At 44.1% G+C, this 19,829-nt stretch overlaps 1 protein-coding gene and 1 long non-coding RNA gene across 2 annotated transcripts in view; both read right to left on the reverse strand.

Moving 5' to 3' along the window:
* The window catches only part of LOC103220189 (uncharacterized), a 145,891-nt gene that overhangs the window by 27,004 nt on the left and 99,058 nt on the right, over positions 1-19,829 (reverse strand). The window lies entirely within an intron of this gene.
* Positions 16,523-16,693, reverse strand: LOC119627114 (small ribosomal subunit protein uS14-like). The gene has a single exon (XM_038006328.2). It carries the CDS (start codon positions 16,691-16,693, stop codon positions 16,523-16,525), a length of 171 nt encoding a protein of 56 aa, XP_037862256.1.

Genomic DNA, 19,829 nt, shown 5'->3' on the forward strand with positions numbered 1-19,829 from the left:
CATTCTCGCTCAGAATCTTGAACCTCTCTGGTTCACTAGTCTTTAAACAATCAGTTTATAACTTAGCAGTTCGATCGGGTCAGTACAAAGGCTCCTGTACTATACCCAAGCACTTCTGTGATGCTCCTGTACTCAAGATCCAGCTGTTTTTCTTGTTATCCTGGCTCCTCTTTGGCAAGAAGATAAAGTTTACTGAATAAGCAATGACAAATAGCTAGAAGTTTCTAGCATATAGTTCTTTGCAAGCTTTTTTTTTTTTTTTTGTCACCATGGAGTTGATGCTTTGGGCCATATTTGTGGAATGGAAGTAAGAAAAGATTCTTGATAATTTTTCAACTGATGTTTTTGGTTATACAGGGAAAGGTGTGGAGGGAAAAGGTAGAAAGACTTAATCAAGTCACTGAAAATAATATTGGAATAATTGTCAAGTATTATGCCAGGATGACAATGGAGAAGATGGGTTCACTTTCTAGATTTGTTGATGAGTCAGATGCATCTCTCTCGAAGCTCATAATTAGTAAGACCAGTCGGCAAGAAGGAACAATTTCCAGAGACCCCAGGATCCAAAGAACCTACCAAATGACAGGGCTCAGAAACTGAACTTGCAATTAGCAACATCTTATATAGTCAAAGAAGAGATGATACATGATCTCCAGTGAGGACCTTGATGATCTTAATCTTTTTGAGAAGGCATTCAAACTAGAATCCATAAAAATCGACTTAGTACAGGTGCCTGGTAATGTTTTCCCTCTATTCTCAACTCCTTTGTCCAAAATTTAAAAGATAAATTAATTTTTTTTTTTTTTTTTTTTTTTGAGACGGATTCTCACTCTGTTGCCCAGACTGGAGGACAGTGGCATGATTTCAGCTCACTGTAACCTCCGCCTCCCTAGTTCAAGTGATTCTCCTGCCTCAGCCTTCTGGGTAGCTGGGACTACAGGTACATGCCACCATGCCCGGCTAATTTTTGTATTTTTAGTAGAGATGGGGTTTCACTATGTTGGCCGGGCTGGTCTTGAATTCCACCTCAGGTGATCCACCTGCCTTGGACTCCCAAAGTGCCGGAATTACAGGCATGAGCCACCGTGCCCAGCTGATAAATGAAAATATTTAAGGCCTTTCTGGCCTTTAAGTTCCCTAGGTTTCATTCCCTAGATTGCTCATATTAGCAAACTATTCATATTCACTAACTGTTTCCTCCATTTAAATGCACTTAAGATTTGTCTTTGTAACTATTCCTTGACACCTGTGTAATAAGTAATGTTGGAAAGCAAGATACCTTGTTGATATTGAACTAGTCTCCTGCCAAAGGCCCTTGCTAAGTTAAGATTTAATCTTATGACCTTAGCTTCTATACAAAGGTGATTATAAAAAATGTCCTTTTGGCTGGGCGCGGTGGCTCATGCCTATAATTCCAGCACTTTGGAAGGTGGTGGATCACCTGAGGTCAGGAGTTCAAGACCAGTCCGGCCAACATGGCAAAACCCCGTCTCTACTAAAAGTCTCTATTAAAAGTAACAAAAATTAGCCGGGCATGATGGTGGGCACCTGTAATCCCAGCGACTAGGGGGCTGAGGCAGGAGAATCACTTGAACCTGGGAGGCAGAGGTTGCAGTGAGCCGAGATCTCGCCATTGCACTCCAACCTGGGCAACAAGAGCAAAACTCCGTCTCAAAAAAAAAAAAAAATTTCTTTCAAATAAATGTTTCCTCTATCTTTTGCAAAGTCACATCACAGACATCCATTTATTCATTCACTTAGCAAATATTTATTGAATCCTGATTACATGCCAGGCTGGGGATACAAACATGAATGAAACTTAGCTCTTGCCCTGAAGGAGAGCACAACCTGGTGAGAAGCAGACACCTAAATAAATCATGATATAGCGTTAGACTGTCTGTAATTAGAGGCATAAATAAAGTGATATGGGAGCAAAGAAGAGGGAGTGAGTAGTTCTTCCTCAGGGTAGAGGACACTTCTCATAGGTTTCATAAAAAGGTTGATGGCCGAGCCTGGTAGCTCACACCTGTAATCCCAGCACTTTGGGAGGCCGAGGCGGGTGGATCACTTGAGGTCAGGAGTTCGGGACTGGCCTGGCCAATATGGTGAAACCCCATCTCTACTAAAAATACAAAAATTAGCTGGGTGTGGTGGTGCACACCTGTAATCCCAGCTACTCGGGAGGCAAGAGAATCACTTGAACCGGGGAGGTGGAGTTGCAGTGAGCCGAGATTGCACCATTGTACTTCAGCCTGGGCAACAAGAGTGAAAGTGGGTCTCAAAATAATAATAATAATAATAAAAACAGGCCAGGCACGGTAGCTCACACCTGTAATCCCAGCACTTTGGGAGGCCAATGTGGGCGGATCACCTGAGGTCGGGAGTTCAAGACCAGCCTGGCCAATATGGTGAAACCCCATCTCTACTAAATATACAAAAATTAGGAGTGGTGGCACATGCCTGTAATCTCAGCTCCTCAGGAGACTAAGGCAAGATAATTGCTTGAACCCAGGAGGCGGAGGTTGCAGCGAGCCAAGATTGTACCACTGCACTCCAGCCTGGGCGACAGAGCGAGACTCCTTCTTAAAAAAATAATAAAAGTAAAAATAAAAACAGGCCGGGCGTGGTGGCTCTCGCCTGTAATCCCAGCATTTTGGGAGGCCGAAGGGGTGCAGATCACTTGCGGTCAGGAGCTCGAGACCGGTCTGACCAACATGGTGAAACCCCATCTCCACAAAAATACAAAAATTAGCTGGGTGTGGTGGCATGCGCCTGTAGTTCCACCTACTTGGGAGGCTGAGGCAGAAGAGTTGCTTGAACCCAAGAGGCAGAGGTTGTAGTAAGCCGAGATCAAGCGACTGCACTCCAGCCTGTAAACTGAAGATTGAGAAGAGGTTACCTAACCAAGAGGGAAGGAGAGAAAGGCATTCCAAGCCTGAGAGCCAGAATAAAGATGAACAAGTATGAACTAGACTGGTAAATTCAGAGAACAGTCACTAGGATAGAAAATGGACAAAAGTATCCAGACATGAGGCCAGAACAGTAGGTTAGGGCCAGATGAGTGGGCTCACGCCTGTAACCCCAGCACTTTGGGAAGCTAAGGCGGGCGGATCACCTGAGGTCAGGAGTTCAAGACCAGTCTGGGCAACATAGTGAAACCCCATCTCTACAAAAATACAAAAATTAGCCAGGTGTGGTGGTGCATGCCTGTAATCCCAGCTACTCAGGAGACTGAGGCAGGAGAATCGCTCAAACCCGGGAGGCGGAGGTTGCAGTGAGTTGAGATCACACCACTGCATTCCAGCCTGGGTGACTGAGTAAGACTCCATCTTAAAAAAAAAAAAAAAGGAAAAAAAATTAGCCAGGAGCAGTGGCGTGCGCCTGTAGTCCCAGCTACTTGGGAGGCTGAGGCAGGAGAATCGCTTGAGACCAGGAGGTTGAGGTCAAGGTTACAGTGAGCTGTGATGGCACCACTGCACTCTAGCCTGGGTGACAGAGTGAGATTCTGTCTCACAAAAAAAAAAAAAAAGAAAAGAAAGAAACAAAGAAAGAAGAAAAGTAGGTTATGGTGTGATATGATTTTAAAGAGCCTTGAGGTTTCATGGAAAATGTTTGTAGGCCCTGGAGACAGACTGTCCTGTGTAACTTCTTTGCCATTTACTAGCTATGAAATCTTGGATAACTTAATGTCCTAAGTCACATTTCCCAACTCTAAAAGAGGAATGCACTCATTTAATAGTATTCATTGAGAGTATCTACTATGGGCCAAGCACATAATGATAATAATGCTACTTTATAGGGTTGTTGTGAGGACAAGTTAATAAATAAAAAGCATCTTGAGGCCAGGCGCAGTGGTTCACGCCTGTAACCCCAGCACTTTGGGAGGCTGGGCGGGTGGATCAGGAGGTGAGGAGATGGAGACCATCCTGGCTAACATGGTGAAACCCCGTCTCTACTAAAAAATAGAAAAGATTAGTCGGGTGTGGTGGCGGGCGCCTGTAGTCCCGGCTACTCAGGAGGCTGAGGCAGGAGAATGACGTGAACCCAGGAGTAGGAGCTAGAAGTGAGCCGAGATGGCGCCACCGCACTCCAGCCTGGGTGACAGAGCGAGACTCCATCTCAAAAACACAAAACAAAACAAACAAAAAACAACAACAAAAATCAGCAGGGCATGGTGGTACGTGCCTGTAGTGCTAGGTACTTGGGAGGCTGAGGCAGGAGAATAGCTTGAACCCAGGAGGCGGAGGTTGCAGTGAGCCGAGATCTAGCCATTGCACTCTAGCCTGGTGACAGAGCGAGACTCTGTCCCCCCCCCAAAAAAAAAAAAAAAAAAAGCGTCTTGAATGCTGCCTGACCCACAGTAAGTGCTGACTAATTCTTAGTTATTAGTATTGTTTGTTTGTTTATTTATTTATTTGAAATGGAGTTTCGCTCTTGTTGCCTAGGCTGGAGTGCAATAGTGTGAACTCGGCTCACTGCAATCTCCGCCTCCCGAGTGCAAGCGACTCTTCTGCCTCAGCCTCCTGAGTAGCTGGGATAACAGGTATGCGCCACAATGCCCGGCTAATTTTTTCTTTTTTGTATTTTTAGTAGAGAACCGAATTTCTCCATGTTGGTCAGGCTGGTCTTGAACTCAGGCGATCTGCCCACCTCGGCTTTCCAAAATGTTGGGATTATAGGGGTGAACCACTGCGCCCAGCCAGTATTGTTTATTAAAATGTTAAATACCTTCATCTGTATACTTTTTATCTTGAAAACAACAGGGAGCCATTTAGGATTTCTAGGGAAGGAACATGATTGGATTTCATTCTAGAAAGATTATTGGCTACAGAACAGGATAGAGGGGGAAGAACAGAGAAAGAGAGATTGAAGATGGGAAGAATAATTCAAAGGTAGGCTGGGCACAGTGGCTCATACCTGTAGTCTCAGCACTTTGGGAGGAGGAGTTTGCGAGGGAGGATCACTTGAGGCCAGGGGTTTGAGACCAGCCTGGAGACAAAGTGAGACTCCATCTCTACAAAAAATTTAAAAATTACCCAAGGATGGTAGTGCACACCTGTGGTTCCAGGTACTCTGGAGGCTGAGGTGGGAGGATTTATTGAGCCCAGGAGGTCGAGGCTGCAGTGAGCTGTGATTGTGCCACTCTAGCCTGGGTGACAGAGCCAGATCCTGTCTCAAAAAGAAAAAGAAAAAAAAGAAAGGTGATCCCAATAGTCAGGGTTTGAGGATCTAACATATATTAGTGGTGACAGGGTTGGAGATGACAGCAGAGATCCGGGAAATGTTTGGATGAGAGATGAGAGAACTTACAAAGGGGTTTGGTAGTAGAGATGAAGATAAGGAATCAAAGGTGATGCTCCCATTCTGGTTTGGATGATGGGATTAATGGTGCCAGTAGCTGAGATAGGTAACGCAAAAAACTGGTATGGTATGGGCAGAGGTTGAAGTGAAGAATGATGACAAAGTGCCTACCTTGGGACAATAGGAAAGAAATGTCAATTGATAGGTGAGGATAATAACTAACATGGCCTTCAATGTGAAAACAGAAAGAAAGAAAAGAAACAAACAGGTCTGAACTTCAACAGGGTGCCATAGAGTCAGAGATTTGGAATTCATGTGGTATACATGGGAATTGAATCATGGAGGAGTAAGATCTTGCTTAGAGAGGCTTGAAAAATGCTAAGGTTTATACACATACGTGTGTGTGTGTGTGTGTGTATAATTATCATCTCTATTTTACAGATAAGGAGATGATGCACAGAGAAGATCAGTAACTCACCTAGCACCAGGGCCACAGAGCTAGGGTTTGAGCCCAGGTAGTTTGCCTCCCAGGGCCGGGCTTCTAAACAACCACCGAATCCAACCTCTCCATACAGCCAGATTGGTGATTTTTTCCTCCTTTTTTAAAAAATTAGAGACAAGGATGGGCGCAGTGGCTCATGCCTGTACTCTCAGCACTTTGGGAGGTCAAGGTGGACGGATCACTTGAGCTCATGAGTTTGAGACCAGCCTGGGCAACATAGTGAGACCCTGTCTCTACAAAAAAATACAAAAATTAGGCGGCTGGGTGTGGTGGTTCATCTCCTGCTGAATAAATCCTTAAAGATATTAGTAGAGTTTCCAAAAGCACTTCACAGAACATATAGGCCCTCGAGGGAGATCTGTCTCCTCTGGGACAGTCTTTCTTCTAGGAGGATATTTCTAGGAATTAGGAGCAGGAATTTGGCCAACCTGGGTTCCAGATATTTCTATTGCCTGTAACAGAATTAAGAGCAGAAGGAAAACAGTTTAGAAAGGGTGATAACAGGGAGCTGTTCTATTTTATTTTATTTTTGAGACAGGGTCTCACTCTGTTGCCTAGGCTGGAGTGCAGTGGCTACTTCTATTTTAGAAAGTCTGAATTTGAAGTGATAGAAATACATCTGAATGGAGATACATTTTTGGCTGCAGAAATTATTTTATGTGCATGTCTGAAGACTTGTATACATGTTCCAACCCTTTGACCTTATAATTATTCTGTTAGAAGTTTTTCATATGGAAATTACCCAAAAGAGAAGGAAAACTGGAAAAGCAGAATAATAAAAAAGGAAACAATCTAATTGTCAATAGTATGAATACAGCTAAGTAAATTATCTGCTTGATATGATATAATAGATTATTATGTAACTATCAAAATATAGTTATGGGCCGGGTGCAGTGACTAATGCCTGTAATCCCAGCTCTTTGCAAATCCCAGTCCTTGGCTAAATCTGGGAGGCTGAGGGCGGTGGATCACTTGAGGCCAGAAATTCCAAACCAGCCTGGGCCACATAGCAAAACCCCATCTCTACAAAAAGATACAAAAATTAGCCAGGCGGCCGGGCACGGTGGTTCATGCCTGTAATCCCAGCACTTTAGGAGGCCAAGGCAGGCGGATCACCTGAGGTCGGGAGTTCAAGACCAGCCTGACCAACATGGAGAAACCCCCGTCTCTACTAAAAATACAAAATTAGCCTGGTGTGGTGGCATATGCCTGTAATCCCAGCTACTCAGGAGGCTGAGGCAGGAGAATCGCTTGAACCTGGGAGGCGGAGGTTGTGGTGAACTGAGATTGTGTCATTGCACTCTAGCCTGGCAATAGGAGCAAAACTCCATCTCAAAAAAAAAAAAAAAAAAAAAAAAAATTAGCCAGGCATTGTGGCATATGCTATAGTCTCAGCTACTCAGGAAATTGAGGTGGGAGGATCAATTGAGCCCTAGAGGTAGTGGTTGCAGCAAGCTGTGATTGCACCACTGCACTTTAGCCTGGACGACAAAGTTAAAAATAACAAATGTCAAAAATAAAAAATAATAAATTATCAAAGAAAAAATAATAAATAAATAAATATAAATAAATTGCACCAACTTAAATCCCACCAGCAGTGTATAACATATCCTTATCAGCATGTGTTATTATATAATTTTTTTTCCTTTCTGACTATGTAAAGGTTATAAAGTGGTGTTTTGGTTTAAATTTTCAGTTATCTGATTACTAATAAAGTTGTGTGCATTTTTTCATATGTTTATTGACCATTCAAGTCTCTTCTATGAAATGCCTCTTTATATCTTTTGCCTTACTTGGTTATATACCTTTTGTTTAAGCCTTTTGTAAGTACAGGCATGGAGGCTAAAGGATTTTGCATAGGTTATATTATGAATCCTTACACTCTACTGTGTTGAGTCCTTTTTTAGAGCAAGATATTTATACATGTTAATGAGTCTTTGCTACTGTATAAGGTATCTGTCTACAGATTTAAAGAAAAAGAAACACACTTCTAAGTTTCCTAACCTTTAGCAAAGTGTAATGCCTCCACCTCCAACACATTTATTTTAGGAAGGACCTTAATTCTGACTGTATTTCACAAGTGTTATTTGAAAGCAGCATTAGCTTTATCAGTTAAAGAGTGTTTTTTTTTTTTTTTTTAAATCAAAAATAGCGTGCGTTTGAAAAAGAAGACAGTGAGCTGCTAGTTGTTTAGCCCCCTTGCCACTTTAAGTGTGAAACAGAGACCATCCACCAGGAACTTGTTAGAAATGTAGACTCTTGAGCCTCACCCTAGATCTACTGAATCAGAATGTGCATTTTAAAAAGGTCTCCAGGTGACTCATTGGCACTTTCCAATTTGCAAAGGGCTGGTTAGCTAAACGGTGGTAGACACTACATGTAGGATCTGGTTGGGACTGGGGCTGAAAGAATGTCAGTTTTTTCAGTGTATTTGGAGCCTGGCATTGTTAGGTATAAGTGCTTGAATCTCTGAGGGGCCTGTATAGGTGAAATGGAGCTGAGAACAAGAGAGTTACCTGGATCTGTCAGGTAGTGTTCTGGTCTTACAGCCCCAGAAAAATAAAATAGACTAAACCATGTGGCCTGAAATATATCTAATAGAGGTCTATTAATTTTTTTAAAAATTCTAGAATGATCTATACAATTGATCCAACTCTTCACTTCATTTTGAGTGTATGATTCAGTCTGACAGTCTTACATTAACTAGATGGATTCAACTAATAGATTTTTGAATCTTAGTACCTTAGAAATCGTTTGTACCAACACTTTCATTTTACAGATGAGGCAAATGAACCATCATGCAATTAAGGGAGCAATCACACACCGTTCAGTGGCGGGATGAGCGTCCCAGTCTTTGGCTTTTGCCATTTAATCAGAGGCCCGGATTAGGAATTTCCCAATTCTCTAGATATATCTGGCCTTAGGTGGGTAAAACTCAGTATTATTTATTATTATTATTATTATTATTATTATTATTTGAGGTGGAGTCTCACTGTCGCCCAGGCTGGGGAGCAGTGGCGCTCGCTGCAAGCTCGACCTCCCGGGTTCACACCATTCTCCTGCCTCAGCCTCCCGAGTAGCTGGGACTACAGGCGCCCGCCACCTCGCCCGGCTAATTTTTTGTATTTTTAGTAGAGACGGGGTTTCACCGTGTTGGCCAGGATGGTCTCGATCTCCTGACCTCGTGATCCACCCGTCTCGGCCTCCCAAAGTGCTGGGATTACAGGCGTGAGCCACCGTGCCCGGCTTTTTTTTGTATAATTAAAGGAATGAATTAATATCTTGTAAAAATAGCCTGGTAATCTAAAAATGACATAAAAAGCAGCTTTTTTTTTTTTTTTTTTTTTTTTGAGACAGGGTCTTGCCGTCACCCAGGCTGGAATGCAGTGGCACCATCACAGTCCCCTGCAGCCTCAGCCTCCTCAGCTCAAGTTATCCTCCCACCTCAGCCTTCCCAGTAGCTTGGTCTACAGATGTGCAACACCACACCCAGCTAATTTTTGTATTTTTTTGTAATGGCAGGGTTTTGCTATGTTGCCCAGGCTGGTCTTGAACTCCTGGGCTTGAACAATCTGCCCACCTTGGCCTCCCAAGGTGCTGGGATTACTGGCACAGGCCACTGCGCCTGGCATAAAGCAACTTTCTTTTCTTTCTTTTTTTTTTTTTTTTGAGACGGAGTCTTGCTCTGTAGCCCGGGCTGGACTGCAGTGGCCGGATCTCAGCTCACTGCAAGCTCCGCCTCCCGGGTTTACGCCATTCTCCTGCCTCAGCCTCCCGAGGAGCTGGGACTGCAGGCGCCCGCCACCTCGCCCGGCTAGTTTTTTGTATTTTTTAGTAGAGATGGGGTTTCACCGTGTTAGCCAGGATGGTCTCGATCTCCTGACCTCGTGATCCACCCATCTCGGCCTCCCAAAGTGCTGGGATTACAGGCTTGAGCCACCGCGCCTGGCCCTTTTTTTTTTGAGATGGAGTCTCGCTCTGTCGCCCAGGCTGGAGTGCAGTGGCGCGATCTCGCCTCACTGCAAGCTCCGCCTTCCGGGTTTACACCATTCTCCTGCCTCAGCCTCCAGAGTAGCTGGGACTACAGGCGCCCGCCACCTCGCCCGGCTAGTTTTTTGTGTATTTTTTTTTTTAATAGAGACGGGGTTTCACCGCATTGGTCAGGATGGTCTCAATCTCCTGACCTCGTGATCCGCCCGTCTCAGCCACCCAAAGTGCTGGGATTACAGGCTTGAGCCACCGCGCCCGGCCTAAAGCAACTTTCTTAGTGAAAAGATTCTATAACAGACCAGGTATGGTGGTTTACACTCGTAATCCCAGGACTTGAGGAGCCCGAAGTGGGAGGATCGCTTGAGGCTAGGTGTTCCAGATCAGCCTGAGGAACATAGTGAGACCCTGTCTCTACAAACGAACAGACAAAAAAAAATTCTATAACATTCACCCTATAGCAATTGTTAAGCAGCAAAATAACTTAAATGCCACCATCTTCAGTGCTCCTTTCTAGCTCCAGTACATTAGAAAGTTTGGATCTAAAGAAACATCTGAGGCCGCGCATGGTGGCTCATGCCTGTAATCCCAGGACTTTGGGAGGCCGAAGCAGGTGGATCATGAGGTCAGGAGTTCGAGACCAGCCTGACCAAAGTGCTGAAACCCCGTTTCTACTAAAAATACAAAAATTAGCTGGGCGTGGTGGCACGCGCCTGTAATCCCAGCTACTCAGGAGGCTGAGGCAGGAGAATCACTTGAACCGGGAAGACAGAGATTGCAGTGAGCCGAGATCGTGCCATTGCACTCCAGCCTGGGCAACAGAGCAAGACTACATCTCAAAAAAAAAAAAAAAAAAAAAAGTATCTGGTAGCTCAGGTGTGGTAGCTCATGCCTGTAAGCCTAGCATGTTGGGAGGCCAAGGGTGGGGGGTGGATCACTTGAGGCCAGGAGTTCAAGACCAGCCTGGTCAACATGGCAAAACCCTGTCTCTACTAAAAATGCAAAATTAAAAACAAAAAAAAATTAGCCAGAAATGGTGGTGCAAGCCTGTAGTTCCAGCTACTTGGGAGGCTGAGGCAGGAGAATTGCTTGAACCTGGGAGGCGGAGGCTGCAGTGAGCCAAGATCTCACCACTCCACTCCAGCCTGGGTACAGAGCAAGACTCTATCTCAATAAATAAATAAATAGGCCAGGTGCAGTGGCTCACCCCTGTAATCCCAGCACCTCGGGAGGCCAAGGCGGGCTGATCATGAGGTCAAGATATCGAAACCAGGCCGGGTGCGGTGGCTCAAGCCTGTAATCCCAGCACTTTGGGAGGCCGAGACGGGCAGATCACGAGGTCAGGAGATCAAGACCATCCTGGCTAACATGGTGAAACCCCGTCTCCACTAAAAAATACAAAAAACTAGCCGAGCGAGGTGGCGGGCGCCTGTAGTCCCAGCTACTCAGGAGGCTGAGGCAGGAGAGTGGCATAAACCCGGGAAGTGGAGCTTGCAGTGAGCTGAGATCCGGCCACTGCACTCCAGCCTGGGCGACAGAGCGAGACTCCGTCTCAAAAAAAAAAAAAAAAAAAGATATCGAGACCATCCTGGCCAACATGGTGAAACCCCGTCTTTACTGAAAATACAAAAAATTAGTTGGGCATGGTGGCATGGACCTGTAGTCTCAGCTACTCAGGAAGCTGAGGCAGGAGAATCGCTTGAACCTGGAAAGCAGAGGTTGTAGTGAGCCAAGATTGTGCCACTGCACTCCAGCCTGGTGACACAGTGAGACTCCATCACAAAAATAAGAATAAAAATAAAATAAAATAAAATAAAGAAGCATCTGACACTCAGACTTTCCCACTCTTCTTACCGTATCCTATCCTATAATTAAAAGTAAAAATAGGGCGGACACGGTGGCTCACGCCTGTAATCCCAGCACTTTGGGTGGCCAAGGCAGGTCGATTACCTCAGGTCAGGAGTTCAAAACCAGCCTGACCAACAAGATGAAACCCCGTCTCTACTTTAAAAAAAAAAATTAGCTAGGCATGGTGGCGCATGCCTGTAATTCCAGCTACTTGGGAGGCTGAGGCAGGAGAATTTTTTGAACCTGGAGGCAGGATTGCAGTGAGCCAAGATCACACCATTGCACTCCAGCCTGGGCAACAAGAGCGAGACTCTGTCTCAAAAAAAAAAAAAGTAAAAATAATAAATAAATAAATAAATACATATATAATACAAAAAATTGGGGATGAGAGTAAGAGGAGTAAAAGGCTGGGCATGGTAGCTCATGCCTGTAATCCTAGCACTTTGGGAGGCCAAGGTGGGAGGATCCCTTGAGCCCAGGAGCTAGAGACCAGCCTTGGGCAACAGGGCATGGTGACACACCTTTGTAGCTACTTGGGAGGCTGAGGCAGGAGGACTGCCTGAGCCTAGGAGGTCAAGGCTGCAGTGAGCTGTGATCTCACCAGTGCACTCCAGCCTGGGTGACAGAGCGAGACCCCATCTCAAAAGAAAAAAAAAGTAAAAATAAAATAAAAGAGTTCAAAGTAAAGATTTAAAAGTTTAGCTCTGGTGACTTCCTAATCCCTAAATTATAGTGATTTACACTAATTCCACACTTACTGCCGCAGCCCCACCTCCAGAAGGGCAGACATGGAAGGACCCTATTGTTCTGGGCTTCCTTTCTTTGTCCACTCCCAGCCTCTAAACAGTCACATTAAGCCATCTTTCTCCTACTCTTTGAGATCTAAAAAAGACCTGGGGTTTTCCCTGCCGCTGGGCAAGTTTATGACAAATACTGTTGCTCCCCTATTTTAAAACTTCCCTTTCCCCATAAGAAGCATTTCTGTGGTCACTGGGGACTTTTACAACTAATAATAAACACAGATTCGAGCAGCTCAAAGGGATTCACATATACTTTTTAACAATGATGAGAGAAAGACACAAATAAACGGCCAGTAGTGGTCATCTCCTGGGAGGGGAGTGGGACTGGGTGGAGGGAGGTCAAGGACAACTTAATCTTATCTGAATTATTAGAATGTTTTGCAGAGGCGGGCATGGTGGCTCACGCCTGTAATCCCAGCACTTTGGGAGGCGGTGGCAGGAGGGTCACTTGAGCCCAGGAGTTGCCGTGGGCAACATAGCAAGACCTCATCTGTACAACAAACAAAACTAAAAATTTAGCCAGGCATGGTGGCACACGCCTGCAGTCGTCCAAGCTACTTGGGAGGCTGAGGCATGAGGACCTCCTGATCCCAGGAGATCAAGTCTGCAGTGAGCTGTGATCGCACCACAGCACTCCAGCCTGGGCAACAGGGCGAGACTCTGTCTCAGAAAAAGGAAAGAAGGGAAAAAGAATATTTTGCAAAGAAAATATATCAATGTATCACTTAAATAATTAAAGCAAGGAATCATGGAAAAAATGGGAGAACTGCATGCTCATATTAAAATTTTAATCTATACAGCAAAGAAAGTAAAAGTTGCCCACTGCTGATTCTCTAACCCACTCCCCAGAAGAAGCCTCTGTTGGGAAGTGTTTTTATGCCCTTCCATTAATGTGCTAAGCATATTTACACAACCCAATTATTTCTCTCAGTCTTTCTACAAAGTAGAATCACAAAGCATGGTTTTGAGTTTCCTTTATTCACCCAACATTTATTATCTCTTGGGTGGGATGGCTCTTAGCAACGTGCTCTCTCTCTTTTTAAAAATAAAATTTTTAATTTTAGTTCTAATTCTTCAGCCTGGTTAACATAGGAATACCCTGTTTCTACAAAAAAAAAAAAAGAAAATTGAAAACTAGCCAGGCATGGTGGCACAACTGTAGTCCCAGCTACTCAGGTGGCTGAGGCAGGAGGGTCACTTGAACCCAGGGGTTCGAGGCTGCAGTGAGCCCTGATTGTGCCACTGCACTCCAGCTTGGGCAACAGACCAAGACCCTGTCTCAAAAAATAATAATAAAACACACATTTATTTATTTATTTATTTATTTATTTATGATACAGAGTCTTGCTCTGTTGCCCAGGCTGGAGTGCAGTGGCACAATCTCGGTTCACTGCAACCTCCACCTCCTGAATTCAAGCGATTCTCCTGCCTCAGCTTCCTGAGTAGCTGGGATTACAGGGGTGTGCCACCATGCCCAGCTAATTTTTGTATTTTTAGTGGAGATAGGGTTTTCTCACCATGTTGGCCAGACTGGCCTTCTTTTTTTAAAAACAAAACAAAACAAAACAAAACAAAAAAAGCAGAGTCTCTATTGCCCAGGTTGGAGTGCAATGGCACGATCTCAGATCACTGCAACCTTTGTCTCCTGGGTTCAAGTCATTCTCCTGCCTCAGCCTCCCAAGCACCTGGGGTTGCAGGAATGTGCCACCATGCCTGGTTAATTTTTGTGGTTTTAGTAGAGACAGGGTTTTGCCATGTTGGCCAGGCTGGTCTCAAACTCCTGTCCTCAAGGGATCCACCCTTCTCAGCCTCCCAAAGTGTTGCGATTACAGGTGTGAGCCACCACACTCGGCCATAAACTTTTATTTTTTAGAGCAATTTTTGGTTCACAGCAAAAAGTACAGAGTTCCTATTAATATTATAACCTCTATCCCCAAACATGCACAACCTTCCCCAGTATCAACATCCCCCAGCATAGTGGTATATTTGTTACAATTGATGAACTTACATTGACATATTATTGTCATCCAAAGTCTATACTTTACATTAGGGTTCACTCTTGGTGTTGTGCATTCATACGTTTGGACAAACGTATAATAAACACATTTGGCCGGGCACAGTGGCTCATGCCTGTAATCCCAGCACTTTGGGAAGCCAAGGTGGGTGGATCACCTGAGGTCAGGAGTTCGAGACTAGTCAGATCAATATGGTGAAACCGCATCTCTACTAAAAATACAAAAATTAGCCAGGTGTGGTGGTGTATGCCTGTAGTCCCAGCTACTTGGGAGGCTGAGACAGGAGAATTGCTTGAACCTGGAAGCTTGAGGTTGCAGTGAGCTGAGATCACACTGCTGCCCTCCAGCCTGGGCAACAGAGCGAGACTCTGTCTCAAAAAAAAAAAAAAACCCCAAGGCCAAAAACAAAGAAACGACATTTGTCCATCATCGTAGCATCATTCAGAGTAGTTCACTGCCCTAATGATCCCCTGTGCTCTGCCTATTCAACCCTCCTTCCACTTAGCCCTTGGCAACCACTAATCCTTTTTATTTATGTATGTATTTATGTATGTATTTATTTATTTATTTTTGAGACGGAGTCTCGCTCTGTCGCCCAGGCTGGAGTGCAGTGGCGCAATCTCAGCTCACTGCAAGCTCTGCCTCCTGGGTTCACGCCATTCTCCTGCCTCAGCCTCCGGAGTAGCTGGGACCACAGGTGTCTGCCACCATGCCTGATTTTTTTTGCATTTTTAGTAGAGACGGGGTTTCGCCTTGTTAGCCAAGATGGTCTCGATCTCCTGACCTCGTGATCCGCCCGCTCTGGCCTCCCAAAGTGCTGGGATTACAGGCGTGAGCCACCGCGCCCGGCTTCTGCAACCACTAATCGTTTTACTGTCTCCATAGTTTTGCATTCTCCAGAATGTCATATAGCTGAAATTATACAGTATGTAAGCTTTTGGCATTGGCTTCTTTCACTTGGGAGTATGCATTTAAAGTTCCTCTCTGGCTTTTCATGGCTCAATAGCTCATTTCCTTTCAGTGCTGAATAATATTCCATTGTCTGATGTACCACAGTTTATTTATCCATTCATTTACTTCAGGGCATCTTGATTACTTCCGAGTTTTGGCAATTATGAATAAAGCTGCTAAAAATATAAACAAGTTTTCATATAGACATAAGTTCTCAATTAATTTGGGTAAATATAGAGGAGTGTGATTGGTGGATCATATGGTTAGAGTTATTTATTTATTTATTTTTTCATTTTTACTCCTGGTAACTCAGGACAGAGTATGTTCATTTTGTGAGAAACTGCCAACTCTCTTCCGAAGAGGCTGTGCCATTTTGCATCCCACCAGCAGTGAATGAGAGCTTTTGTTTCACTTCCATGGTAGTATTTGGTGCTGTCAGTGTTCTGGATTTTGGCCATGCTAATAGGTGTGTGGAGGTATCTTGTTTTAATTTGCAATACCCTAATGACTTAGGATATTAGACATCTTTATTTTATTTATTTATTTATTTATTTATTTATTTATTTATTTTTGAGAGGGATTCTCACTCTGTCGCCCAGGCTGGAGGGCAGTGGTGCGATCTCTGCTCACTGCAACCTCTGCCTCCCAGGTTCACGCGATTCTCCTGCCTCGGCCTCCTGATTAGCTGGGATTACAGGTGCCCGCCACCACGCCTGGTTAATTTTTGTATTTTTAATAGAGACAGGGTTTCACCATGTTGATCAGGCTGGTCTCGAACTTCTGACCTCGTGATCCACCTGCTTTGGCCTCCCAAAGTGCTGGGATTACAGGCGTGAGCCACCGTGCCCGGCCTGGACATCTTTTAATATGCTTACTTGTCATCTGTATTTCTTCCTAGGTGAGATGTTTGTTCAGGTTTTTTTGCCCACTTTTAAAATCCAGTTGTTCATTTTCTGATTGTTGAGTTTTCAGGGTTCTTTGTATAGCTTGGATAACAGTCCTTTATGAAACATATCTTTTTTGTTGTTGTAGTTTTTAAATATTTATTTTATGTACAAAGAGCAATCATGGTTTTTTATTGGGTGGATGCCTTGGATAATCCATTCAAGGAAGATCACTTAGTCCAACTTAATGAAATCTATATCCTTTGCATACCAGTGGAAACACTGGAGGCACATATTGTGGCCATATTTCTGGATCAGACTGTGCAGGTCTGAACAGATGCCATGAGAGCGAGAACCCTGGCTGAATTTTTGCAGGTGGCTCTGGTACAGCTGCTGGTGACCCATCTTGCTCTCAGAAGTGCAACGAGATAAAAGGAAAGCCATGAAACATGTCTTTTGCAAATATTCTCTCCCAGTATGTGGCTCATCTTCTTGTTCTCTTGATGCCCTATTCTTTTCAATGGGTGCATAGCATTTCACTGGGTGCCTTATTTAACCAGCCCCCTCTTAATGAACATTCATTTTTTTTTTTCCGGTTTTTGCTATTAAATGTTACAATGGATAGCTTCTAATAATCCTATTTGAATATCTGTGTAAATATATATGTGGAATAAATTTCTTGGCCCTGTGCAATGACTCATGCCTGTAATTCCAGCACCTTGGGAGACAAAGGCAGGAGGATTGCTTGATACCAGGAATTCAAGAGGAGTCTGAGCATAGTAGTGAGACCCTCTCTTTACAAAAATATATTTTAAATTAGCTGAGTGTGCTTAACAATGGGGATAATAAAAGAGGAAGAAGAAGAAAAAGAAGAAGAGGAAGAAGAGGAAAGAAGAAGAAGAAGAAGAAGAAGAAGAAGAAGAAGAAGAAGAAGAAGAAGAAGGAGGAGGAGGAGGAGGAGGAGGAGGAGGAGGAGGAGGAGGAGGAGGAGGAGGAGGAGGAGGAGGAGGAGGAGGAGGAGGACATTAGCTGAGCATGATGGTGCATGCTCTAGTACCAGCTACTCCAGAGACTGAGGCAGGAGAATGGTTTGAGCTCAGAAGTTCCAGGCTGCAGTGAGTTATACTCATTCCACATGCCCCTGCATACTGGCCTGTGAATGTGAGACCTTATCTCTAAAAAAACAAAAAATAAATTGTTGTAGCCAACTTGTTTTCCAAAACAAAGTAGCACCTTCAAATATAATTGATAATTTATTATTTATTTCTGAGCACTTCTGTGAGGTGGATAGATAACACATTCCAGTTAATTTTCAAGATTAACAATAGGCTAGGGACCACTTGTACATTATTATATATTTCACTGTAACCTGAGACCCATAGTGGCTCAATCAAGAAATATTTATCAACTAGTCAACTGTGGACACAGCTTCTAAAACTTCCTATAATTTGTATTCAATAAAAAGTGGGCAACAGAGATCGCACCATTGCACTCCAGCCCAGGCAACAGAGTGTAACCCCGTCTCAAAAAAAAAAAAAAAAAGTGGACTACAGATCCCATATAGAGTGATCATATAATTGCCTGGGTGCAGTGGCGCACACCTGTAATTCCATTACTTTGGGAGGCCGAGGCACGCGGATCACCTGGGGTCAGGAGTTAGAGACCAGCCTGGCCAACATTGCAAAACCCCGTCTCTACTAAAAATACAAAAATTAGCCAGGCATGGTGGCACATGCCTGTAATCCCAGCTACTCAGGAGGCTGAGATAGGAGAATCGCTTGAAACCAGGAGGCAGAGGTTGCAGTGAGCCAAGACTGTGCTATTGCACTCTAGCCTGGGTGACAGAGTGAGACTCTGTCACAAAAACAAAACAAAACAAAAAAACACAATGCACCAGCTCTGCTAAGGGACAGACTGGGACAGACTGCCTCCTCAAGTGGGTCCCTGACCCCAGTGCCTCCTGACTGGGAGACACCTCCCAACAGGGGTTGACAGACATTTCATACAGGAAAGCTCCGTCTGGCCTCAGGCCAGTGCCCCTCCAGAAGAAACTACTTCTGGAGGAAGGTGCAGTCAGCAATCTTTGCTGTTCTGCAGCCTCCAGTGGTGACACCCAGGTGAACAGGGTCTGGAGTGGACCTCTAGCAAACTGTAGCAGACCTGCAGAACAGGGGCCTGACTATTAGAAGAAAAGCTAACAAACAGAAAGCACAACACCAACATCAACAAAAAAGACCCTCACACGAAAACCCCATCCAAAGGTCATCAGCCTCAAAGATCAAAGGTAGATAAATCCACGAAGATGAGGAAAAACCAGCCCCAAAACGCTGAAAATTCCAAAAACTAGAATGCCTCTTCTCCAAATGATCGCAACTCCTCTCCTCTCTAGCAAGGGCACAAAACTGGACCAAGAATGAGATTGACAAATTGATAGAAGTAAGCTTCAGAAGGTTGGTAATAACAAACTCCTCTGAGCTAAAGGAGCATATTCTAACCCAATGCAAGGAAGCTAAGAACCTTGATAAAAGGTTACAGGAACTGCTAACTAGAATAACCAGTTTAGAGAAGAACATAAATGACCTTATGGAGCTGGAAAACACAGCATGAGAACTTCATGAAGCATACACAAATATCAATAGCCGACTTGATCAAGTGGAAGAAAGGATATCAGAGATTGAAGCTCACCTTACTGAAATAAGGTGTGAAGACAAGATTAGAGAAAAAAGAATGAAAAGGAACGAACAAAGCCTCCAAGCAATATGGAACTATGTGAAAAAACCAAACCTACGATTGACTGGGGTACCTGAAAGTGAAGGGAAGAATGGAGCCAAGTTGGAAAACACACTTCAGGATATTATCCAGGAGAACTTCCCCAGCCTAGCAAGACAGGCCAACATTCAAATTCAGGAAATACAGAAACATCACTAAAATACTCCTGAAGAAGAGCAACCCCAAGACACGCAATAGTCAGATTCTCCAAGGTTGAAATGAAGGAAAAAATATTAAGGGCAGCCAGAAAAGTCAGGTTACCTACAAAGGGAAGCCCATCAGACTAACAGCAGATCTCTCTGCAGAAACCCTACAAGCCAGAAGAGAGTGGGGGCCAATATTCAAGATTCCTAAAGAAAAGAATTTTCAGGCTGTGTGCAGTGGCTCATGTCTGTAATCCCAGTACTTTGGGAGGCCGAGGTGGGTACATTATGAGGTCACGTGTTTGAGACCAGCCTGGCCAAGATGGTGAAACTCCTTCTCTACTAAAGATAAAAAAAATAGCCATACTGCCTAAAGTAATTTATAGATTCAATGCTATTCCCATCAAGCTACCATTGATTTTCCTTGCAAAATTAGAAAAAACTACTTTAAATTTCATATGGAACCAAAAAAGAACCTGTATAGCCAAGACAATTCTAAGCAAAAAGAACGAAGCTGGAGGCATCATGTTACCTGACTTCAAACTATACTACAAGGCTACAGTAACCAAAACAGCATGGTACTGATACCAAAACAGATATATAGACCAATGGAAAAAAACACAGACCTC

The sequence above is a fragment of the Chlorocebus sabaeus genome, chromosome 14 (genome assembly GCF_047675955.1).
Source record: "Chlorocebus sabaeus isolate Y175 chromosome 14, mChlSab1.0.hap1, whole genome shotgun sequence".
Lineage (NCBI taxonomy): Eukaryota > Metazoa > Chordata > Mammalia > Primates > Cercopithecidae > Chlorocebus > Chlorocebus sabaeus.